Source organism: Dreissena polymorpha, chromosome 13 (genome assembly GCF_020536995.1).
Source record: "Dreissena polymorpha isolate Duluth1 chromosome 13, UMN_Dpol_1.0, whole genome shotgun sequence".
NCBI lineage: Eukaryota > Metazoa > Mollusca > Bivalvia > Myida > Dreissenidae > Dreissena > Dreissena polymorpha.
In genome coordinates this window covers 59,040,355-59,066,395 of record NC_068367.1, presented here as the reverse complement: position 1 = coordinate 59,066,395, position 26,041 = coordinate 59,040,355, and the positions used below count along the sequence as shown (strand labels likewise).

Sequence of the window (26,041 nt, the reverse complement as noted above, 5' to 3'; positions counted from 1 at the left end):
TCATAATGTATGTAATATTCTACGGAGTGAATAAAATTTTGCAGGTAAAAAAAAAAAAAAAAAAAAAAAAAAAAAAAAAAAAAAAAAAAAAGTCTGTTCAGGTTTGATTTCCCTTACCTTATGGTTTGCGCTCTGTGCGTCGTTCAGTCTGTTTGTCAGTCTGTCAGTCCGTCACACTTTTCTGGATCCTGCGATAACTTTAAAAGTTCTTCATATTTTTTTCATGAAACTTGAAACATGGACAGATGGCAATATGGAGATTATGCACGTCAATTCATTGTGTTCCTATGTCAAGAATTCTGGTTGCTATGGCATAAAATATATATATATATAAAATACTGACAATGGTGGAGTTTTACTGGTAAGGGACCATATTGCTTGGCAATCTCTTGTTCTGTCTCAACTGAGAATCTTAGTGTTGAAAATGAAGCCTTTAAAACTTGAATATAGTAAGAAAGGTCTTTAATTAAATGTAACTTTCTAAGGGACTAGAAACGCGTAAAAATATGTATGTAAGTGGTAAAGGGATAATCAAGATTGGTTATAAATTTGTTTGTATTTGAAAAGAACATTATTTTATTGGATAATTCTTTTCCATTTTTATGAGTTGATAAAAGAGCTACTACCAAACTTGTGCGCATACGTATTTCTGTTAATGTTTAGCCCAGCATTGTACCAGTGTTGTAATATTACAGGATTCTATAGAAGGACATAATTGTTTGTAAATACACGTATACTAGTATATGACTATCAGTTTCCTTATTAATGCTGATCATTAACTTTCCAGATAAATCTAAAAGGGAAGTTATAATGAATTCAATGTTTACAATCATGTACATGTACATTAAGAAATTACGTCCGTGACATGGTTATAAGATTGTTGATAAGTAGCGTATGATCAACAAGCAAGCTGTACTTATAATATTTTCCTGTTTAACGATTAAGGCTAAGTGGTCAGGGAGGGGTCTTGGTTTGATGGGTGTATACTGTATTCAATTCATGATGTGCTCACATGTTTTAGCACTAAAACCATACAGCATAAAACCAGAACAGCCTGCGAGTAACTCTAAGTCTTAGTCTGTTCAGGTTTTATGCTGTTTGATGCTCATCAGTATCTAAGGATTGGAATTGAAGCCTGTAATTAAATTTAACTTAGGGTCTTAAATTGTGAAAAAATACGTTTCTAAGTGGTAAAGGGCAGAGCTCCAGATAAAAATTTGGTCAAATTCTTATTTACTCCCTATTTTAAAAATTAATTCTTATTTAACCCCCTATTTATAAAATCAATTCTTAACAATATATTACCAAATAATGTTTTATTCATTGTTTTTGACACATCAATAATTCAACATTTTGGTTTATAGTCTTGGAAAAGCCTGGCTTTCCTTCTCCGTTTCTTGCTTTCCCATAATCAGACAGCTTATAAGTTCATCAATTATTGACGAAACCATGCTTTGGGTATTTGAATCTAATTGAAAGAATGCATGCAGCGTGGACTTTTGACACTGAAATGGCTTTTTTTGCCTTCCACGCTTCGATACACCGCTTCGGTTGACCATTTTGATTTCTTATGTAAAACGGTCACTGACACTTCGGCTTAGGTGATAATGGCCTTTTGGTCGCCGTTAAAGTCATATCAAAAACTATATTTAACATTTAATTTTAATGACATTTTGAATAGGTATTGTGTATAAAAATTACGATAAGTGTAATTAAAAAGGTACAATAAACAATAATGACTCGCCTGCAATACTAGGAGAACAAAATCGAGACTGTTTGGCCTTTCGACCGTTCTTAGGTGTGGCTTTTCCTCACAGCAAATGTCAATCTCTTGCACGACGGTTACATTACATTCACCTATGTGTTGGGCTCAGAACGGACTATTGTTATGAAAGCGTCTCATTCATGTCATGATCATTCCAAGCGTTCATCATTGAGGTTACAGTATACTAAACAATGTCTTGCACGACGGTTACATTGCATTTACTGCATTAAAGAAAACCATCTCATACCATGATATCTTATATCAGTCTTAATTCATTATTATAAAATTGATATGGTTTTTTGATGTTAAGAAACCAACATACATACACACGTCGAAGCAATTCCTAACGTCACTCAATAAAAATTATGTTCAATTGTTTACATTTGTGAAGTGTGTGGAATGATTCGATCTGCGTAAATGGGCAATAAAATAGTTCCAAAGAGTTGCATTAAAACTCTCAAGTTTTTGCACGATTTATCGTTAATGTAATGTCATATTTCTTAATAAAATGCACGCGATCTTAAATATCCACTCAAATATACATTGAACGCGTTTGTTCAATTTTACCTATTTGATAGGCAAAATGGCAGGCTGAGCCTTACGCAGAGGTGTATGTGAGAGCAAGGAACGACAACTCTGCGTGGAGATTGAGCAAATGCTTGAGTGACGTTGACTTGAAGTGGTAGTTTTAATTGAGCGCCTAGACGAGTCAGAACCGGGATGAAATGTTTACCGTATATAATTTGCTACCGGAAGTTTAACACACGTTCTAAAATTTCGAATTCGTGTTTTTATTTTTTCAATGCATAACTTTACGCAAAGATTTTAAATCTAAAACGTTATTTAAGACATTTAATTCGTTTTTAAGCCTTTACGCATGTTATCTGGAGCACTGGTAAAGGGTTAAAACAATAAGTGAAAAATGTATCTTTTTTATTCTGGTATTTTTCACTGGATCTTTTATGTTTAAACTGTTCATCGGGCGTGTAATGGGATTTTAATTCAATTATTTTATTCTTGAAAACATTTCCTGAACTTTTGCAGATCACAGATCTTTCTTGTAATATTTCTGCAGGTTCCTGTCTGATTTTCATGAAGCATTAAATTGTGCTCATTTCATCTATTAAACAGTAGGAATTGTATTAAATCTAGAATAATTCACGCTCTGTTACTGGGATTAATTATCTTATAACTTTTAGTTTAAACCTGTTTATGTTCTCTCTTTTCAAGTATAGCCAAAAAAGCCATGGACTTATTAAGTTATTTAAGTCATCAGTTGTGCTTAGCAAATCTGTGGAATTCTTATGCAGTTTTTCAAGAAAGGAACAATTGTTTCAACCTTACACAAAATGAAAATGGAGGATTTTGGGCTTGAACTTTTTTAATAACCTATACTGAGATATACTGAGATATTTTAAGAGTCTTTCTCCTGGGTAGAACCAGTACTTGGTGTCTCTGAAAAGAAAAGCCAGTTTTGACATTAATGGGGGCTATATAGAAGTCACTTTGTCGGTCTGTCGGTCGGTCGGTCTGTCCCGAAATTTCATCCGATTTTCACCAAACTTGGTCACAAGTTGTATCTAGATGATGTCTAGGTCAAGTTTGAATATGGGTCATGCCAGGTCAAAAACTAGGTCACTTAGTGCGTTTTAAACCGAAAGTTTGTCTGGACTATAACTATGTCATTTATAGTTAGATTTTAAAATGACTTCGTACATTTGTTCACCAACATGGGACGGTGTGTCGTGTGAAAAAAGTTTTTTGATATCTCCACTGTCAAGGTCACACTTGGAGTTTAAAGGTCAAATGCTTGTCCGGGCCATAACTTTGTCTTTTATGGTGAGATTTTAAAATCATTTGTAAAATTTGTTCACCGTCATTAGACGGTGTGTCCCGCGCAAGAATTACGTCGATATCTCCAAGGTCAAGGTCACATTTTGAGTTCAAAGATCATAAATTAGCTCGTCCGTCCCATAACTATGTCATTCATTGTAAGATTTTAAAATCAATTGGCACATTTGTTCACCATCATTGGACGGTGTGTTGCGCGAAAGAATTACGTCCATATCTTCAAGGTCAAGGTCACACCTAAAGTTCAAAGGTCAAAAATGGCCATAAATGAGCTTGACCGGGCCATAACTATGCTGTTCATTGTGAGAATTAAAAATCATTTGGCACTTTTGTTCACCATTATTGGACGGTGTGTCACGTGAAAGAATTACGTCGATATCTCCAAGGTCAAGGTCACAAGTTCAAAGGTCAAAAATGGCCATAAATGAACTTGTCCGGGCCATAACTATGTCGTTCATTGTGAGATTTGAAAATGATTTGGCACATGTGTTCACCATCATTGGACGGTGTGTCGCGCGAAAGAATTATGTCGATATCTCCTAGGTCAAGGTCACGCTTTGAGTTCAAAGGTCAAAAATGGCAATAAATGATCTTGTCTGGACCATAAATATGTCATTCATTGCGAGATTTTTAAATGATTCTGTACATTTATTTTGTTCACAGTCTTAGAATGGCGTGTCATGTGGAAGAATTCAAGAGTTCAAATGTCAAAATGGCTTTAAATGATAATGGCTTAATAATTCTTAAAAATTGCCATAAATTAGATTCTCTTGTTTTGTGAAGACAGCATGCAAAATAGTCTGTGTCAATGCGGCACGTGGGGGTATACGTCACGTCTGTGACAAAGCTCTAGTTGGCCTAGAAATTAAACCCGAGGTCTTTACATTACAGAACAGACACCTAGACTATGACACTGTTGCAGCATCATTAAATTTGAAAATAATTTTGTAATTAAATGATAATAATAATGAATTGTTTATTAGTATTAATGAAAATGATGTATGCATTCATTGAAATGTATTCATTTTAATTGGTCATTTATATTTATTTATATACATGTCAATATGTTGTGATATATCATATGTGACTGCTGAGCAGACAAAAGTTAACTTAGCCTACAGGGTTATTGGATATTGGCTAATTTGCACAGAAGTGCTGCTGTTACTAGTAATTGTGTCTGAAATTCTGTTACATTTAACAGGAAGTCAGACATCCTTATCTTTAAAAATTAAGCAACTCACTATCCTGGCTATCTATTCAGATACATTGCGTTTTGATGTACACTAATGCTAAGTTCATTTCTGTGTGCATTTTCACAGAAAAAATAAATGCTTATACAACCCTTGTCCTTGACCAGGGTTAGCTTTTGTTGGGATCTGCACTATTTTAAATCAACATTGGTATGATACAAATGTGCTTGTACATGTTAAACGAGTGATTTGGAAAGCAAATGTACACGCAAACGTTTTCATGCCAGCTCCAGCCCTATAGCTTATTAGGTTGTTAATAGACATAGTGATATAATAACAATTATAATTAATATAATAATAAATAATATTTTGATGTTTCATACCATGTGTTGTCATAATTTATATGAGGAATACGTATTCATCGTTTTGTGTAAAAAAAAATGTTTAAAGATAAATAACTAGCAGAGATAATTAGAGATCCTGGTTTCAACCAAGTACATGTAACTTACATGGGCATTGGTCACAAAATCCTTTATATGGCCATTCTCCCCCTACTTAAAAAAAGGGTACATCAGTCAACAGGTCGCCGTTTAAGTATTGAAATACTATTGTAAACAGCGAAAAGCCCAAACAAACCAACATTTCTCTTTGAAAACATTATTTTGGTGAATTATTGGGCACTTAAAAATTATACTCCTGGTTTGTTTGATTTTCTGATACAATTTTGTAATGATGGTAACATGATTTGCCTCTCAATGTTTGGCCCATAAAGCATTAATTTTGTTTGCAAGGCAGTGTACATTCATATAGGCAATACTCCACAATTTATTGAAAGCAGAATCAGTGGCTTTAGAGACTGGATAATGAAGCAGGTTTAAGTCTTTAGGCCAAAGAAAAGTTGTGTTTCTGATGGTTTTAAAGCCATCTGTTTCCTGAAAGACAACTGAATCCTGTTTGCAGATATTCAGTAGTTTCTTAATTAACCCTTTCTCACTCAGAAGCAAAGTAAAAATGGCTATGTGCAAACAGCATAAAACCAGAACAGCCTGTGAGTTACTCGCAGCCTGTTCAGGTTTTATGCTGTTTGCTGCTCATCAATATCTAAGGGTTGGAATACAGCCTTTAAAAATTGAATCTAGTAAGAAAGGTCTTGAATTAACCCTTTGCATGCTGGGAAATTTGTCGTCTGCTAAAATGTCGTCTGCTGAATTTCTAAAATTAGCATTTTCTTCGATTTTTTTCAAAGAATACTATCAGAATAGCAAACAGTTTGGATCCTGATGAGACACCATGTTCTGTGGTGTCTCATCTGGATTAAAACTGTTTTCAAAGTTTAAAATTCGGTTTCAGCACTGAAAGAGTTAAGCCTTTGCCACTTAGATGCGTATTTTCATGCATTTGTAGACCCTTAGAAAGTAATATGTAATTTAAGACCTTTCTTACTAGATTCAAGTTTTTAAGGCTTCATTTCCAACCCTTGGATACTGATTAGCAGCAAGCAGCATAAAACCTGAACAGACTGTGAGTTGCTCAAGTTATGGGCCAAAAAAATAATAATTCTGTAAAGTCACCCATAGTTTATGAAGTGTTAAATAATAAAAACAAATTCAAAGTGAAAAATAAAACAAAATTAATGCTGTAGATTCACCCATGGTGTATAAAGTGTTTGATAATACTAAATAGAAACAAATTCAAAGTGAAAAAATTATTCTGTAGATTTACCCATGGTTTGCAAAGTGTTTGATAATAAAAACAAATTCAAAGTGAAAAAAAAATCTGTAGATTCACCCATGGTGTATAAAGTGTTAGAAGCAAAATCAAAGTGAAAAACAATTGTTTGAAGCAGACCAGTAACACAATTATTGCTTTAGGCCTTATTTCTTGGCAATTTGTTGCTCTTGGAAATCAATACTGTTGTAATTAGGTGCCATAAAACAGTGGGCCAACTGAGATTGAGATCCATTTTAATGGCTGTATATGTCTGGTTTATAAAAGCTAATAGGTTTATAGAATAATTTGATATTGGCATCCATTTCTGTGTTTAATTTGCACACCATTGATCTAAAAAGTAAAAAATCGACATCAAAATTATAAATTAGATAAGAACAGTCTCAGATCATGGTAATTAAGGTTTTATCCTTATTCAATGAAAAGTGTTGGAAAGTATATATTATAATTCTATGATATATTTTTAGCTCACCTGAGCACAACGTGCTCATGGTGAGCTTTTGTGATCGTCTTTTGTCCGGTGTCCATCGTCCGTAGTGCGCCGTCAACATTTGCCTTGTTCACTCTCTAGAGGCAACATTTATTTTCCAATCTTCATGAAATTTGGTCAGAAGATTGGTTTCAATGATATCATGGATGAGTTCGAAAATGGTGACGTTTGCTTGAAAAACATGGCTGCCTAGGGGCGTGGCATTTTTCCTTATATGGCTATATATGGCTATAGCAAAATCTTGTTAACACTCTAGAGGCCACATTTATTGTCCGATCTTCATGAAACTTATTTTCAACCATAGCCTTGAAAAGTGCTTAAAAAGTGCTTGAATTTGGCTGGAAAAGTGCTTGAAAAACGGATACAAATATTTAATTTCCGTGAGTCAAAGTCGTAGTTTTTTTCAAGATTTATGACGGTTCCGATCTGTTCATACGGGCAGGTACTGGATCCATACGGGTTGGTACGGGTTTTAGAACGTAAGGGAGGCAACTACTACTAATCTTCCGCAAATTGGTCTACTTCGGTTTTTGTTGTACGCGTTATGCCATTACGGTGCTGACAAGTTGAAATATGCCAGCGAATAAAAGCATTTTTCAGAAAGGGTGGCTTTTGAAGTACCCTTGGGTTGTTGACAATGCAGATTCTAAAGTCTTTTTATCTTGCAAAGAACTCAGAACAGGTATAGAGATCGACAGTATGGGGGAATCAGCGTAGAAAAGCCACCTAAAATGCAGTTTGTCTGTGAAGCAAATTCATTCGGTTAACCCAATTAATTCAGACGTACTGCAAAAGACTAAAGACAAAAACGTTGCACTTGACTGATTGTCAAATAAATTAGATGATAATGTGAGGAAACTGCAATCTGTTTACATGAGTGCAGACTCTCAGTCTGAACATATACAGTACACTATTGCATCTATAACAGATTTTACATGTACATGTTTACCTGCTGTAGAAAATTACTTAATAAGTTTAATTTTTACAAGCCTCAATTAATACATGGCATTTTATATTGCCGTTGCGAGATTCTGTACATTTGTAGTTTTCTATTTTTACTTCAGAATTAATTTGTATCAGATGCATAATTGTCTTTAACATTTTGTAGCAGCTATAATATACCACTGGAATATCTGTTATGAACATTTAGATTACACAATAATATTCAATACAAATAACAGTTTTTTTTTGGTATGTGTAATGCCTTGGTCAATAACTATATCATAATGAAATATCTTACTTTTGATTAAACAGTTGTTACTGTAGCAGGGTAGTGCAGACTGTTGAAATTCACATATAATGTTAGGCAAGAAGAGCCCAATTTAGCGAAAATATTGTCAGTATTGGCCACAGAATAATATACAGTTTTCAGTAGGTCGGACTAAAAAAGTGCTTGAATTTGGATTTTTTCTCTTGAAAAGTGCTTAAAAAGTGCTTGAATTTCATTGGAGAAAATCTGTATGAACCCTGTAATATTGTCCCGGCAATTATTATGAATAGTTGTGATTTAGACCTTAAGAACTGTGATATGTATGAATTTAATGGCCTAGTAAGTGGAGATTATTATTTAAAGAGTTTTTAAAGAAAAAAAATCTACTTGAGATAGGTCACTTGGTCAAGCTTATCAACTCTTTAGAGTTCAATTCTGTTTGAGCAAGCTTCATGAACTGGCTCCGAACATTTTAATGATTTCTGTGACAAGTCAGATATGGTTTCTCTCAATTGAAACATGGCCATCATAATGTCAGTGTTCCTTTTTTATACGCCCGTCTATGACGGGACGTATTATGGTATACCCCGCGTCCGTCTGTCCGTCCGTCCGTCTGTCCGTCCGTATGTCTGTTAATGTCGTACGCTACGTCAAATATCCTTCGATGGATTTTTTTCAAATTTCAACACAATCTTAATATTGATAAACCCTGATCCCCTTTCGTTTTTGACGGAATTCTGAATTGTCGTTCCAGAGTTATGGGACTTTGTTCGTCAAAATTTCGTTATTTCATTGAATGTCCTACTGTAGCTATATAAAAATGTTAAAGTTGTTATAACTTTGGTATGCTTGGACCTAGAGTCTTGAAACTTGACATGAAGGTTGGCCAGAACTAGTAAGTAACCACTGGACATTTCAAGGTCATTCATTTGAAGGTCAAGGTCACTGTGACCTTGAATGTAAAAATGTTAAAGTTGTTATAACTTTGGTATGCTTGGACCTAGAGTCTTGAAACTTTACATGAAGGTTGGCCAGAACTAGTAAGTAACCCCTGGACATTTCAAGGTCATTCATTTGAAGGTCAAGGTCACTGTGACCTTGAATGTAAAAATGTTAAAGTTCTTATTTCATGTTATAACTTTGGTATGCTTGTACCTAGAGTCTTCAAACTTGAAATAAAGATTGGCCAGTACTAGAAGATGACCACTGGTCATTTCAATGTCATTCATTTGAAGGTCAAGGTCACTGTGACCTTAAATGTTAAAATGTTAAAATTGTTATAACTTTGGTATGCTTGGACATAGAGTCTTCAAACTTGACATGAAGGTTTGCAAGCACACTTAGATGACCACTGGTCATTTCAAGGTCATTCATTCTAAGGTCAAGGTCACACAAGGTCACTGTGACCTTAAATGTTAAAATGTTAAAATTGTTATAACTTTGGTATGCTTGGACATAGAGTCTTCAAACTTGACATGAAGGTTTGCAAGCACACTTAGATGACCACTGGTCATTTCAAGGTCATTCATTCTAAGGTCAAGGTCACTGTGACCTTAAATGTTATTGTTGTTCATGTATCCTACCGTAGCTCAAATATCCCCCGATGGATTTTTTATACGCCCGTCTATGACGGGACGTATTATGGTATACCCCGCGTCCGTCTGTCCGTCCGTCCGTCCGTCCGTCCGTCTGTTAATGTCGTACGCTACGTCAAATATCCTTTGACAGATTTTCTTCAAATTTTAACACAATCTTAATATTGATAAACCCTGATCCCCTTTCGTTTTTGACGGAATTCTGAATTGTCGTTCCAGAGTTATGGGACTTTGTTCGTCAAAATTTCGTGATTTCATTGAATGTCCTACTGTAGCTCAAATATCCTTCGATGGATTTTTTTCAAATTTCAACACAATCTTAATATTGATAAACCCTGATCCCCTTTCGTTTTTGACGGAATTCTGAATTGTCGTTCCAGAGTTATGGGACTTTGTTCGTCAAAATTTCGTTATTTCCATGCTCATGTACTTATAAAATAAACCATGTATTCAAATACAAATAAACTGAAGTAAAAAAATGATTCAAAGGGTTATTTATTACCTTACTACTTCATTGGCGAACGACGGGCGTATCATGCGCTCATGGCGCAGCTTTTATTTGTAAATTATAAGTATAACTATTTAAAAACTCTAGCTGTCACTTTTGTATATGCTGCCAGCTTTACTGTTAGGCTAGTTTTTGTCATATGTCTATGTGAAACCTTATGAACCTTACTTGCCCAAGTAGCCTCCATGTTCTATTTTTAGAACTCATTACCCAAGCAGCCTCTATGTTCTATTTTAAGAACTCATTACATGTTCTATTTTTAGAACTCATTACCCAAGCAGAGACCATTGTTTATTTTAAGAACTGATTACCTAACAAGCTTTAGTGTACTATTTTTAGAACTCTTTACCCAAGCAGCCACCATGTTTTATTTTAAGAACTCGTTATCCAAGAAGCCTATGTGTAATATTTTAAGAACTCTTTACACAAGCAGTCACCATGTTCTTATTTTTAGAACTTATTTTCCAAGAATGTTCTACATGTATTTTAAGAACTCATCCAAGCAGCCTCCATGTTCTATTTTAAGAACTCATTACCCAAAAAGCCTCTGTGTTCTATTTTTAGAACTCATTAACCAAGCAGCCACAGGGTATGGACTCACCAGGGCGCAGTGGGGCCCGCATGCTACTGTCTCATGACAAACGGTACTTCATCAAAACTCTAGTCAGTGAGGAAGTGGAACAGATGCACCACCTTCTCAAGCAATATCATCAGGTGAGAAACAGTTACTTGGCATTAACTCCTCAGATGCTCATTTAAACCTATTTTAAGTGCATTAGAAAATCAAATTTATGAAAGACTTTTCTTAATAAATTTTAGTTTTAAAAGCTTCATTTGCAGCCACAAGAAACTGATAAGCAGCAAACAGCATAAAACATGAACAACCTGGGAGATACATGTTCTCGCAGGCTGTTCTGGTTTTATGCTGGTTTTATAAAGCAACTTTCACTTTGCTTCTGAGTGACGAAGTGTTAAGCATGTTCCCAGCTTTTGCATCAAATAATTTGTAGTAGCTGGTAGAAAAAGGATTCTTTTCTAGTTGAAGAATATGCTTAACATTCGTATTGATTCTTTTATATGCGAAAGGTTGTAATGGAAAACAAATAATTTCTGACTGCAATAACGAAATTTCATGAAGTTTTGTAAAAAAAAATGAAATTGTTGTCACTAGGTCCAAGGTCAAGGTCACTGTCACAATAAGTGTAAACATTTTTTCCGATCAATATCTTGTCAATGAATTGACCGATTGGTTTGATACTTCACATGTGCATTGGCCTAAGACAGTAGATGACCCCTATTGAAATTAGGCTCACTAGGTCAAAGGTCAAGGTCACTGTCATAATAAGTGTGAAAATAGTTTCCGATCAATAACTCGTCAACGATTTAAACGATTGGCTTGATACTTTGCATGTGCATTGGCCTTGGACAGTAGATAACCATATTGAAAATAGGGTCATTAGGTCAAAGGTCACTGTCACAATAAGCGTGACAATCGTTTCCGATCAATAATTTGTCAACAAATTGACAGTTTGGCTAGATACTTCAAATGTGCATTGGCCTTGGACAGTAGATGACCCCTGTTGAAATTGGGGTCACTAGTTTAAACGTTAAGGTTACTGTGACATAAAGTGTTTAATTGGTCATCAAAGGATTGAGTAATGGCTGTCAAGGCCCTAGTGGGGGGGGGGGGGTCATCTATCTCTGACCGCAGAGCTCTTATTATGGGCAAGTTTTTTGTGTAGCGTATTTAATATCTTATAAATTTATCAAGTTTCTGAACGTATTTGAATAAACAGGTAAGCTTTCCTGTGCACAAAGAAATAGATGGTAAGCTGTTGTGGTCAGTTACCGGTCCTTGTGTGAAATGTGCGAAGTTTTTTATTAATTAAGAAATATCAGTAGGTATGATATAAAGGCTGTAATTTTATTAGCTCGTCTGTTTTCGGAGAAAACCCGAGGTATTGTCATAGCCAGCTCGTCGTCCGACGTCCGCGTCTTGCTTAAACCTTTACATTTTGTTAAGGTTTGGAACATTGGCTCTTAAATCAAAGTGCTTCAACCTACAACTTTGAAACTTCCCATGTAGCTGCACCTTGATGAGTTCTACATGCCACACCCATTTTTGGGTCAATAGGTCAAAGGTCAAGGTCACTGTGACCTCTAAAAAAAATAAAAAAAATTCTGACAAGCTTTCATTTATTAAAAACCGCACTTGCAGCCGAGCGTGGCACCCGTTATGCGGTGCTTTTGTTATAGAATTTAGTTATTGTTATACACACCCTTAAACATAAAGTGGTATATAGGAATCTATGTAATATCATCTTTATAATCATATGTCAGTTTGTCTGGAGTTCAGTCCGTCCGTTCATACTAGGCATAAAGTTGGTGTCAGGCATTCTCATACAATTTTCAATGTATATCATTTAACCCTTTCCCACTCAGAAGCAAAGTGAAATTGGCTAAGTGCAAACAGCATAAAGTCAGAACAGCCTTGCAGCCTGTTCAGGTTTAATGCTGTTTGCTGCTCATCAGTATCTAAGGGTTGGAAATGAACTTGAAACTTGAATTTAATAAGAAAGGTATTTAATTAAATGTAACTTTCTAAGGGACTACAAATGCATCAAAATACATATCTTAGTGGTAAAGGGTTAACATTTATGTGCAGGCAATGTGCCCTATGATATGAAGCTGTGCATGTGCGATTTTAACGTCCTACATTAAAAGTTACACAAGTTAGACCCTCTTTTCAACTTAAGATTTTTTTTGACTAGGTTATTTTTTCTAATGACAGTAGACTGTAAGCAGAAATATACATATCTCAAACTACAGCATCCAGATGTGTAACTTTTGGTATTAAAATTTTTATATTGCCCCTGTACTTAGTTTCATCCAATCATTACCCCTGGGTTATAACTGGCCAAAAAGCCGTTGTGATCAAATTATTTATATAGACTTACATGGTAACATAACCTCAAAGAAATCATTCGGCTAAAACCACAAGACCTAAAGGTTTATATTACAATTTGGTATGTAGCATTCTATTGCTGTTCTCAACAAACTTATTCAAAACATGTCCCAGGGGTAAAGCAATGGCCATGCACCATGATACAATTTTTCATTGGTACAATTGTTATTACTGCTGTGCGGAGTTGGTGTTTATTCATCCCCACTGTGTTTGTATACCCCCACAAACAAAGTTTAGGGGGGTATATAGGAGTGAGCTTTTCGGTCAGTCAGTCTGTCTGTCGGTCCGTATTTAGTGTCTGCTCTCTAATTCAAGTTGTTTTCATTCGATCTTCACCAAACTTGGTCAGATGATGTATCTAGATGATGTCTAGGTCAAGTTCGAATACGGGTCATGCTGGGTCAAAAACTAAGTCACATGGTCACTGAGTGCTTTTTAAACATTGAGCATGGTGTCCGCTCTTTAATTCAAGTAGTTTACATCACAGCTTCACCAAACTTGATCAGAAGTTGTATCTAGATGATGTCTAGGCCAAGTTCGAACATGGGTCATGGCAGGTCAAAAACCAGGTCACTGGGTCACTTAGTGCGTTTTAAACATTGAGCATGGTGTGCGCTGTTTTTGGTGAAGACAACATGCAAACTTTTCTGTGTCAATGCGACATGTGGGGGTATTCGTCACGTCTGTGACAAAGCTCTAGTTGTTGTTGTTGTGCCAGGCTCCACTTTCCCGTCTTCAGTGTTCTTTGCAGTGTAAAATGTAAAAATCTCATCCAATATTGAGTTAACATCTGAGTTGCTCTATGTTTCACTGATTTAAAGAAGTATTTTCTTGGCTTGTGTTTAATTTCAAAATCTGACTCTTAAAAAAAGTCTTGCTAGAACCCAGAAATTGTTTATCCATCCACAGAATTGATATGTATGCATGTACCAAGAACTTAACCATTTGAGTTGTGATGTAAATCCCTTTATGTGATACATCACCCAGTGTGGTGTCAATCATATGTCATAAACGTTAACCAAAGCTGGCTAATTGGCTCGCAACTTGTCGTTGTTCTCTTAAAATGCAGTCTGCACAACGGATATAATCAGATATAAAGATGCCTATTTGAGGAATTGGAAGAGAATACCTTAAATATTGACCCAGTTCTGTCTGACTTCCTCACTTCATACATCAGTTTTAGGTATTCAGTGTTTTTTTCACCACTAGGAATGGGGCCAGAGCACTTTGAACTGGAAAAAATCACATTGATTTGACTAAAATTTGGAAATGAACTAAAAATTGCAATTAATAAAAAAAAAAATTTGTTTAAACAATATTTAATCTTTGGACAAATATAGGACAACAATAAACTTGTAGTCTGCAAGATTTTGCAGTGATCCATTGTGTCAATATTATGATTCAACAATGATCTGCTAAAAGTACTTTATAATTGTATTTCTCTTATCTTTTGAAACTACTATTGGTATCTTTTTACAAACAATTTTTAAAGTCGCAATATGAAGTTCCATAAACATTAACAACAAATTCTCTCACAAAATTTAAACCCTGAATTAGATCAGGATTCAGTTAATGATGAGAACCATAAATGTGTTGTGATTGAAGAGTATAATGCACCAAGCAAATTAAAAGACATTGACTTGAAATAGTCTCAAACATAAACGCGTTCCCTCTCATAAGCAGAGTGAAAATGGATATGTGCAAACTCGCAGATTACTCGCAGTTTGTTCAGGTTTTATGCTGTTTGCTGCTCATCAGTATCTTAGGGTTGGAAATAAATCCTTTAAAGCTTGAATCTAGTAAAAAAAGGTCTTTAATGTGCCTCCGTAGCTCAGTGGATAAGGCGCTTGCGTTAAAATCCAGAGGTCCCGGGTTCGATCCCGGGCCGGGGCACATACATGCCAGTCATGTTTCAGCAAATAAAGGCTAAGCCCGGCATTAAGACGTTATATTAAAAAAAAGGTCTTTAATTATATTTAACTTTATAAGGGACCATACAAGCGTCAAAATATGTATCTAAGTGGTTAAGGGATAACACAACAAAAATGTATCAGTTTGCACATATTTTAGATGTTATCCATTTATTCCTAGGGTCTAGAAAAAAGGCCTTGGCAAACAGCGTAGACCCAGATGAGATGCCGCATAATGCGGTGTCTCATCAGGGTCTGCGCTGTTTGCTTAAAGGAATTTCTGTAAGAAATATTCTAAATATGGAAAAAAATATACCAGACATCCCTAATTTTGGTAATAAATTGATCCAATTTAGAAGGATGGGAGAGTCTACCAGGCATAAATGGGTTAATCGTGCCTCGTTCACAATGATGCTCATTACTTGGCACATTCTGAGACTACAACAGCCAGCAAAGCGTGTTATTGCTGGTAATTGCGGGTTATTACGTGTAATCGTGTTTGCTGCTCTGTTGCAAAAAACCTCAGGCAAGTCTTGTGATCAATTATTGATGAATGCTGAATCAATTTGGATAACAAATGGGAAGCTGTTAACACCAGTTGTACCATTAGTTTCTTCATTTTGTCAGTATGCTGGGAAGACGTTAGCTAGTATTACCTGTATTGTGCCTTTCTGAGTACACATGTAACGGTATTCATTGTTGATAAACAATTTCTAAAGTCTGTCTTGATATAAATATGTTATGTGTTATTGATCCTTTATGGTGAAGTCAACAGTGTTTTTTTGTTTGAACAAAATCTGGTCCGGAATTTGGCCCCATTCCCAAAGGAAAAATGTATATATTTTTCCCAAATGGGACCTCAAAATTACTGATTGAAGGTTTAAAACAGAACAAAAAAATTATTTTTTTTAGATCTCAACATTTAACCCTTTGAGTGCTGGAACCGAATTTTGAAGGCCTGTGCAAACAGTTTGGATCCAGATGAGATGCCACAGAACGTGGCGTCTCTTCAGGATCCAAACTGTTTGCTATTCTGATAGTATTTTGAAAAAAAATAAAAAATATGCTAATTTTAGAAATTAAGCAGACAACATATTAGCAGATGACAAATTTCCCAGCATGCAAAGGGTGAAGGTTTAAAACAGAACAAATCAATTTTTTTTTTAGATCTCAACATTTAGTTCATCTCTCATCCAGCTCTACAAGTTATATATTATTAAATATATTTGATTCTCAATTTTGAAGCATTTGTTAGCAAAACAACAACATAACTATTTTCACAATCCTAAGAGACCCTGGCCCATTCCCAAAATGGTGAAAAAACACTGGTCAATATACCAGTATTGTTTATTGAAGATGAATCAATTATGCAACTTTTAACCCAACTAGTTCTACCATTTTTAACTGTTTTACAATTCACGTCTGTACAATCATCATCATAGGTGATTTTGGCATTTTATGATAAACATTTAATTTTGAAGAAAATAAATGCTGAATTATTTCATTTTCAAAAGATGTTTCTTGATTGGAGCAAAATATATGAGGACATTAGAAGTGTTCAAGAGTAAGAAGACTAGTTGAAGTGGTTACACTTCAGTTTTATACAAGATGGTTGTATGTAACCTTTCTGTTAAAGCAATTGAATTGCAATACCAGGAATGGCTTTTCCATATCTACTTGTGTACATTTTTTTTAACTATTTGCAACTGGTTTCACTCTTGCAACATCAGCATGATGTTGTCTGTTACATTTAGGCCTTGGCACAGAGTTATGAAAATTCTTTTGTAAGTTCACTATATATGCAATATTCCCATTTATTGACCCTCCGGATGGCTGGGAAATGCAACAGATAACATTGTTTTTTCCCATGAAAACTCGCCACCTGTACTCCAGGCGGCATTTTTAGCTCACCTGATTGCTCAGGTGAGCTTTTGTGACTGGTCTATGTCCGTCGTCTGTCTGTCCGTCCGTCCACATTTGTTCGTAAACATTCTAGAGGCCACATTTATTTTCCGATCTTCATGAAACTTGGTCAGAAGCTTTGTCCCAATGAAATCTCGGTCGAGTTTGAAAATGGGTCGTGCCGGGTCAAAAACTAGGTCACTTGGTCAAAAAAATGAAAAAATTTGTAAACACTGTAGAAGTCACATTTCTTGCCCAATATTCATGTAACTTTGTCAAAATGTTTGTCTTAATGATATGTTGGTTGCGTTCAAAAGTGGTTCCGGTCCGTTGAAAAGCATGGCCGCCAGTGGGCGGGGCAGTTTTCCTTATTTGGCTATAGAGAAACCTTGTTAACACTCTAGAAGTCACAAGTTTTGCCCAATCATCATGAAAGTTGGTCAAAATATTGGTTTGATTGATATCTCGGACCAGTTCGAAAATGGTCCATATCGGTGAAAAACATGGCCGCCAGTGGTGGGGCATTTTTCTCTATATCTATATAGTGAAAACATGTGAACACTCTAGAAGTTACATTTTTGGCCCAATTTTGATGAAATTTGGTCAGAACATTTGTTTCCTTTATTATAATGAAAGTTGAGTTCAAAAATGGTTCCGGTCAGTTGAATAACATGGCTGCCGGGGAGGGGGGGTTGTTGTCTTAAATTAATACAAAGTAAAAAAAGCTTGTGAACACTCTAGAAGTCACATTTTTTGCCCAATCATCATGAAACTTGGTGAAAAGATTGGATTTATATATATCACATACTCGGTAATTAATGCCATAATTTTTACCCTTAGATTGTCCAAATTTTCATTATATTATACAAAATCCTTGTAAACACTCTAGCGGTCACAATTTTGTTTCAGATTTTATGAATCTTGGTCATAATATTTATTTTTGTAAGCAAAGTTTGATGTTTGGTAAGGGGGGTCAACTCAAAATATAGGTCACCAGGTCAAATCTTACAAAAACAAAAACACTCCATATGCCAGAGTTTTGGTTCAATAATGATGAAACTTGACCAGGATGTTTGTCTGGAAAATATCTCTATGTCAAGTTTGACGTTTGGTAAAGATTGAATGAACCGACTCCTCTCAGGTGAGCGAACTAGGGCCATCTTGGCCCTCTTGTTATGTACTCATAAAAGCTCAAAGCATTAAATCATAACAAATGATATTTTAGGGAATTTCTTTGAATAACATGAAATGCAGCTAAATACTATTGTGTTTGATTCTCGCAGCACATCGTGGAGTGTCACGCTAACACGATGTTGCCCCACTACCTGGGGATGTACCGGATCACGGTGAATGACGTGGAGACATACCTATGCGTGATGAGAAACGTGTTCAGCCCACGACTGCCCATACACAAGAAATATGATCTGAAGGTGTGTGGCGTGTCACGATGTTTTTCCAGGGCTCCTATTCACCAACTGATTCTTACGACTTCTCAATTTCAAAAAATACAGAATATTCTTAAAACTGTTATAAATTTAAACTCCTTTGAAATAAGGTCTTAGTTAGAACCTTAAATTGAATAATTCTTTGTTAAGAATTATATGTTTAGGAGACAAGCCTGTATTTACCAACTTATTTTCATACTTAAGAAGGATGAAGAATAGATTTAACACCAAGAAAAATACATCCAGCGTTTGAATATATATGGGCTTCTACTGGTCATTATGTCTTTACCAGAATGTTCTACATGAAAAATGATGTATATACAGGCAGTTAATGTTAATTGAATCAATATTTAAGCAACTTTTGAATATTTCAATTTAAATAATATTTTTTATTCTTGAAAAAAAGTCTAAGTCTAAGAATTGTTTGGTGAGTACTGGCCCAGGGCTTTCCTTTTACTCTCAGCTTGACCCTTTGACTAGCAGACATTTAAAGAAAGTTCAACTCTTTCTACAAGATAAACGTCAAAATGAAAAATTAACAGAAAATAATGAAATCTGGCGGACTCTCAGAGATGTGAACTTATGTGTCTGTTTAAACTTTTCAATTTGCAGAAAATCCTTAAAGACAATGTCCAGGGGTGAAATTATGAATTGAATTTTACACACCAATTACCTCTTTAGTTTTACAAATGTATATTTAAAGGGGCTTGTTCATAGTTTGTACATCTTTTGTACATTATGTGAAAATGTGCTTGCAATATATATCTATCCAGTGCCTTCCCCAGGAATTTGTTCAGGCGCTCCGGGGCCGACCGGGGGTGGGTTCACCCCTCCCGACGTTGATTTTTTTTTATTTAACGTGTCAATTCACGTTCTGTGGTGCGTTATAACTCAAAGAAAAACAGCGTCAAAAGAAGTCATTTGGTGCGCTATGACTCTTCCAAAAAATCCCCCAGTCATTAAAAAATATATATTTTTTTATATTGTTTAATTGTTTTAAAACTTTTCCGCAAAAAATATATATTTTTTTATATTGTTTAATTGTTTTAAAACTTTTCCGCACAGATAGTAAAATCCCGACTCGAACAATTCCCCAATACATCCGTTTCAACCCGACACTATTACTGTATACTTACTATTTTTCAAGTTTCTTTTTATTACCCGATAATCCCGTTTATTCCGTTTTTATCAATCTCTTTCTGGTAAATATTTACGATAAGAGCTTTCAGTTATTTCTTTAACACAAACCTTGCCATTTTTTAATGACTATTTATAGATTTGATGAAATATTGCCTCTGAATACGTTGTACATGCTGCATAATTTTCGCGCTCTTTTTAATTGAGAAAAAGATTCGACACAGAATAAATTTGCACTGCTAATTTGAAGAAAAAATATTTAACGTTGCGGTAACATTTACATTCGGAAGTGTGTTTCGGATTAAAAACGCGTTAACATCGACTTACGGTAATGGGTTTCGGATTACAAATTTAATTATTCCCATTTGAGATTTCAACAAATATTAGCCGTTGCGTTATAAATTCAACGATAATTTGTTTACACACTTTACATGTCGAATAAATGTTTTGACGGAATTCTGCATGAAATTCACGTTGTCCACGAGGATCATGGCCGGTTGCCATCATCAGTCTTCTAACTATCGATTATCGGACGAAACATTTACAAGTGTGCGTAATTAATTCAACGAAAATTTGTTAAAGCGCATTACGTGTTGAATAAATGTCAGAAAAACATGGTGAATCAGTTCCATAAATGGACATGTTTAAATATACATTTACTGGAATTAAATAAATTGTTATCACATAATTGTAACCGGGAGTCATTTGCACAACTTACTCGCTATAATAATTAATTGTTTACCACTTGCAATTAATTTCTCGTATTAATTATGAGTCATAGGTAACACTTGTTTACAGTAAAAAGGTGTGATGATGATGCCCAAAACCGTCTTTAATGTTCTGTACTGTACTAATTACCGGTTTTATATTACTCAAATGGTACAACTTCTTGCTAATCAAGCTGCGATAAACTCTTACTTCATGCCCGACGTCAATAAAAAATAATGGTCGATAGTTAACCCCGCCCTCATAAGCATTCGCGTAACCGATTGGACGATGAACTTCACAGTTTGACGACTGGAAAGTTACCAGATACATCCTTGTCAGCATTTAAATGACCGTGTAATGTGGCTAGAATAATCGATACGCGCGTCATGCTATTCTTTTATCAGTGGATTATCCATTACCCCATGTGGTGTTTATCGCGATTACTTGTGAAAGTAGGTACCGAGTGCTCTTTTAAAACAGGGAATATTGATACACTGATAAGGAAACCTTGATTTTTTGGACAATCTCCACTTTCTTTTACTGAAGAATACACTGATCGGAAAATTTCAAGCGCCCCGGGGACTCTGGTTTCGAAATTCAAGAGCCCCGGCAAGGGGCGCTTATATGGCCTGGGGAAGACCCTGCTATCTGAGTGTCTTCTGTGTACATGTATCTACAACATATTATTGACACAAACATTGAATTCTTTATGTTTTTGTTACAGGGCTCGACTGTTGACCGATGTGCCAGTGACAAGGAAAAGGTATTATTAGAGAAAAAATCGCAATATTTGTTTTCCTGATGTTTGCCATAATGTGAAACCTTTGATCTCTTATACCCAAACATTTTTCTATACCACTTTTACAAATACTTATTCAGGAAAACATTCATTAAATGAGCAATAAGAATGGTCTGATTTATTCTCCTTAGAAAAATAATATATTTTTTAAGCGCAAGGGATATGACTTTTTTGTATAAAATGCTTGGCAAAAGTATTGGGAAAAATACTCAACCATATAAGTCACAAGTGTTACTCTTATCAGTGATGTGATTTTGTAGTTGATTTTCTTCTTGTTAACACCAAGGTAGGTTTGCAAATTGTTTTTACATTTCAAGATCCATGTAAAAGTCAAGAATTTGGGTGAAGATAGTTTTGCCAATAGTTGATAGCAGTTGCGACAGGCTAAGCAAGGACGACAATTTCCGCTTTTTTTGGGGGTATTTTTTGTCTGCAAGAAGACTATTGTTATTAAAAATCTGTTTTAGGTGGAAATTATAGTCCATCATTGCTCCAGCTAGGATTTGGAAAGGGCATGGGGGACTTTTTTTGTCAAAAGGGCACCTTCGACTAGCATTTTTTGAGCGCGTGGGTGTTTCTGAAATGCTTCCTGTTGCATGTTAATTTACATGTTTTTAATAATTTTTAGAATATATTATTCCCATTATTTTTAAACCATTTAAATATAATGTCTATAATGAGGAATAAATTAATCCCAATCTAATAAGAGATTTATTAATTATCATATGCACAAAAAAAAAGGGTAGGGGGCCCTGGGAAGGGAAGGGCAGAGGTTCCAAAGGGCAGGGCGGGGCGTCCTTCAATTTAGGCCTAGCCATAGCACTGGTCCATGATTAGCCTATGTGCACTGCATTGAGCCCAGTTTTCCCAGAGCCTGGCTCATAAACCTCTTTCTTCTATAGGCAAAGGAGTTGCCCACCTTCAAGGACAATGACTTCTTGGAAGATGAGGCTAAAGTTAACATCGGGGCAGAGGAGAAGGCAGAACTGATGAACAAACTGACCCGCGATGTGAACGTAAATTTCTAGGGGACCTAACTGTGGAGGCCGGAATTTTTAAATTTTGAAAAATATTTGCTCCCTTTTAATGTTAGATACTTTCTAATGGAGCTTACTATGGGGGCTTGATTTGTGCACTTGCAGAAGTATTACCTCCCTTTGAATGGGATACTGCTTTCAGAAAGTGATTCAGCTGTCAACCCAAATGTAAATGTAATAAAATGGTATGAAAAAATAGAGAAAAACAAGCAAATTCGTTGAATTGATATCCTCCACCAAAAACAAAGTCAATTCTTTATCCCTTTGCCTTTGGCAGGGGATAAAAAAGCAAAACAATGTCTTTTTAAAATTTTAATAAGCGAATAAATAGTGTATGTGATATAGTGAAGAATCTTTCTTGACAATAAAGTATTTAATCTTTTGATGATGGGAGCTTCAAAAGAAATGATCTTTCTTTATTACAAGGTCATCCTTTTAGGTCTAAGGTCAAAAATACAAATCCAAGGGAAGTAATAAGCTTTAAAGGGAGATAATTATTCAGTATTGAATATAGCAACTTGATATTTGGCATGCATGTGTATCTCATGGAGCTGCATATTTCGAGTGGTGAATCTACAGTCACGGTAGTGGCTTTTAATTATTTGCTACTAAAAATAGAGATTTGTTAGAGACAATTATTTTCAAGGGGAGTAATTTATATAATTATAAATCTCAGATTATATATTTCCTTACCAAGAACGTAAGTTCTTTTCACAGTTACTGTACAGATTTTTTATTTTGATTATTTATAACTCAAATGATTGATTTGAAGGTGTTTTTTTTTAGACAAAGGGGAAGACACTGGGTTAAAGGGGAAAATAGAGGGCGAAAGAGACATATTTGGGGAAAAAATAAAAACTGTTTTAATCAATGTCTATAAATCATCTACTCTGATTTCAGGGGTTTTTCACCACTGTCTGCGTCTCCGGAAAATGGAGGCATTCCCAAAGCAAAAAAACGGCCACCATTCCCAATCAAATTTTGATGAAATTTTTCAAAATTACAATAAAGAAGTTTTCTGTCAAAATCATTAAAAAACGTTAACAAACACAAATGACATTTAGAGTGACTTCCCTTTATGCATTACGTTATATAGCATGCCCTTAACGACTCAGATGTAAGCACGTTTAGTTTGAGAATTATTCTACCAACATTGAGAGCGATAAAGTGCGAAATGTTCCGCATGACTGCAAAAATTAACAGGAACTGCAAACTACACATTCTAATCCAACTCCGTAGACGCTTATTTCTATACCTGCCCAATGATAAATAGAAATTTTTATTTCAAAGCGGTGCAGTTGGGGGCATTGTGTTTCTGACGAACACATCTCTTGTTCTGTTTTCTTGGCAATCCTGTAATTAACTGACTACATCCTGCACTTAACAGGCCACATATTTTGTGTTCAAGTTTTTGACCAGCCTGCACTTAATTTTTGCTTTGATAACATTTTACTTAATGTTTTAAAAAAATGCTTGGAAAGTTGGCAATTTTATATTGGGACTCTATGGGAACTGGAATGAGTGTACTCTTTTCTTTTGTTGTTCTTGGCCAGCCTGCACTTTAATGGATTTTATCTTTTCTATTTAAGTTGATGGTCAGCCATAAATTAATGGATAGCATCTTTTCTACTGAATGCACTATATTTTCTGTTACAGTTCTTGGCCAGTCTGCACCTAATGGACTACAGTCTGATCGTGGGCATCCACGACTGCGACAGGATCGAGCCCGAGGGCTCGGACATCAATGCCCAGAATAGCGAGTCTGACGGGGAGCCTGTGAGTGGGGAAGACGAGAACGGGCTCGAGGAACAGGTGCCAGACATCGGCGGGTTCGCACCCACACCGCCCGACAGCCCGCAACCGTACGGGCCTGTGCCAGCATTCAACGGGGACATAGATCCGAACATTGAGAAGTTCGGAGTGAAGAGTTTGGAAGGTAGGTCAGCGATTGTTTTTCGTTAGAATTTTGGGCCATTATAGAACTTGTTCCGAAGGAAAATAAGTATGTATTTTTTGCAATTGGACCTAAACATTTCTTATTGAAGGTTTCAACAACAACAATAATCAATTAATTTTAGCATTGAGTTCATCTCCCGTTCAGCTGTATAAGTTAAACAGTATAAACTCTTAAATTTCACCTCAGAGATATTGGTCCTTCTATATCTATATGACCGGTTTCAGTCTGTAAAATGCGATAGAGGAACCTAAGAGTATATGGACCGGTCACTATTTATATGTATATGGACCATTTTGGGCTACACACCACTGAATGTGCACTGTGTTGAAGCGTTTTATTAAACAGCATTGACACTATTTCAGCTTTAACAAGAGTAAAAAAACAACAACTTAATTTAGAATGAACGAAACGCTTAGCTCAATGCCAACGTTAATGCTATGTTTATAACATACCTGTGTCCATAGATACATGATGAACTCTGGCATTGATCTCTTTGATAAACCACAGGCCTTGGTTGTCAGTGATGTCTGACTTGGTCATTTTTGATTGTCCACAGACCCCCCCCCCCCCTCTCCCCCTCCGGTTGTATTGGACAAAATCCAAGGGAAGTAATAAGCTTTAAAGGGAGATGATTTCTATACCTGCCAAATGATAAATATAAATTTTATTTCAAAGCGGCTCAGACGGGGGCATTGTGTTTCTGACGAACACATCTCTTGTTTGATATTTGTATTAACTCATGAACATACAAGTTTTAACCCATTTTCAAATGAAATAATATTTGTAATTGTTACCATTCTCTTGCCTTCACTTCTCTTGAAAAAAATCCATTTAAATAATATTTGGAACGGTAACTATTATTTTATCTTCTTTTCTCTTAAAATAAGGAATGCATGCCTTTTCCATTGAAATACTATTTTGAACGGCAACTATTTTTACTTTTAAAGGAGGACCAAAGAAGGAGATTTACTTCCTTGCACTTATAGACATTCTTACACGGTATGGAATGAAAAAGCGCACCGCTCTTGCCGCAAAGACGATGAAACATGGCGTTGGGGCGGAGATATCCACCGTTCATCCCGATCAATATGCAAAACGGTTCCTTGAATTTATCGACAAGTGTATAGCGTGACAGTCGAAGCAGTCAAAGTGATATTTGTTTGTTAAGTGTTAACGTTTTTACATGTTACAGGGGTGAGATTTGTCCTCCTTTAAGCTGTCAGCTCCATAACAATGTAAAAATGATTTTACAAATAGGTATTAACAATGCTGGATCTAAATACAAATGAAGAGTTTAGTTAAAACCTGTAAGAGTGGTAGGGAATTTTTCTCCGTTGAGGTGGTTCTTAAATCACAACACTGATGTTAGAAGTTTGTTTACCAGAGGGACAGAAACTAAGTTGTGTACGGTAGGTTGCCGAGACGGGTAACTATCCTTAGTACATTGGTTGACTGGGCAAAAAAAAAGGAGCCCAGACCGGTAACTATCCTTACATTGGTTGACCGGGCAGAGAAAAAGGAGCCCAGACGAGTAACTATCCTTAGTACATTGGTTGACCGGGCAAAGAAAAAGGAGCCAAGGACCAAGTACATGTCGTAATTATCTTATGCTTAAATTGAAGAAAATAAAATCAAACAACAATATAATATTTCTGCCACGACTCAATTTATAATGCTCTTTCATGAGCCTAGATGTTCATTCTTTAAAACACATAAAGTTATCAGCAGTGGAGGAAATGGTTCAAGCTTTAAGGGAAAGCTGGTTGCCCTGTCGCACAAACAACTTTTGAAATGAACTTGCCTAGGCCTCAAGTTCAAGTTTTTTTAGCTCACCTGAGCACAAC

General features: G+C 35.6%; 1 protein-coding gene across 2 annotated transcripts in view; it reads left to right on the top strand.

Moving 5' to 3' along the window:
* The window catches only part of LOC127854822 (phosphatidylinositol 5-phosphate 4-kinase type-2 alpha-like), a 47,440-nt gene extending 21,715 nt beyond the window's left edge, over nt 1-25,725 (top strand). For both annotated transcript variants that reach the window (XM_052389888.1, XM_052389889.1), the window contains 6 exons: nt 10,902-11,051; nt 18,398-18,544; nt 21,129-21,167; nt 22,106-22,219; nt 23,897-24,176; nt 25,145-25,725. In XM_052389888.1, coding sequence (XP_052245848.1) covers nt 10,902-11,051; nt 18,398-18,544; nt 21,129-21,167; nt 22,106-22,219; nt 23,897-24,176; nt 25,145-25,329 — 915 coding nt within the window. In that variant the 3' untranslated portion in view covers nt 25,330-25,725. The remainder of the gene's footprint in view (nt 1-10,901; nt 11,052-18,397; nt 18,545-21,128; nt 21,168-22,105; nt 22,220-23,896; nt 24,177-25,144) is intronic.
* Nucleotides 25,726-26,041: the final 316 nt, after the last annotated feature.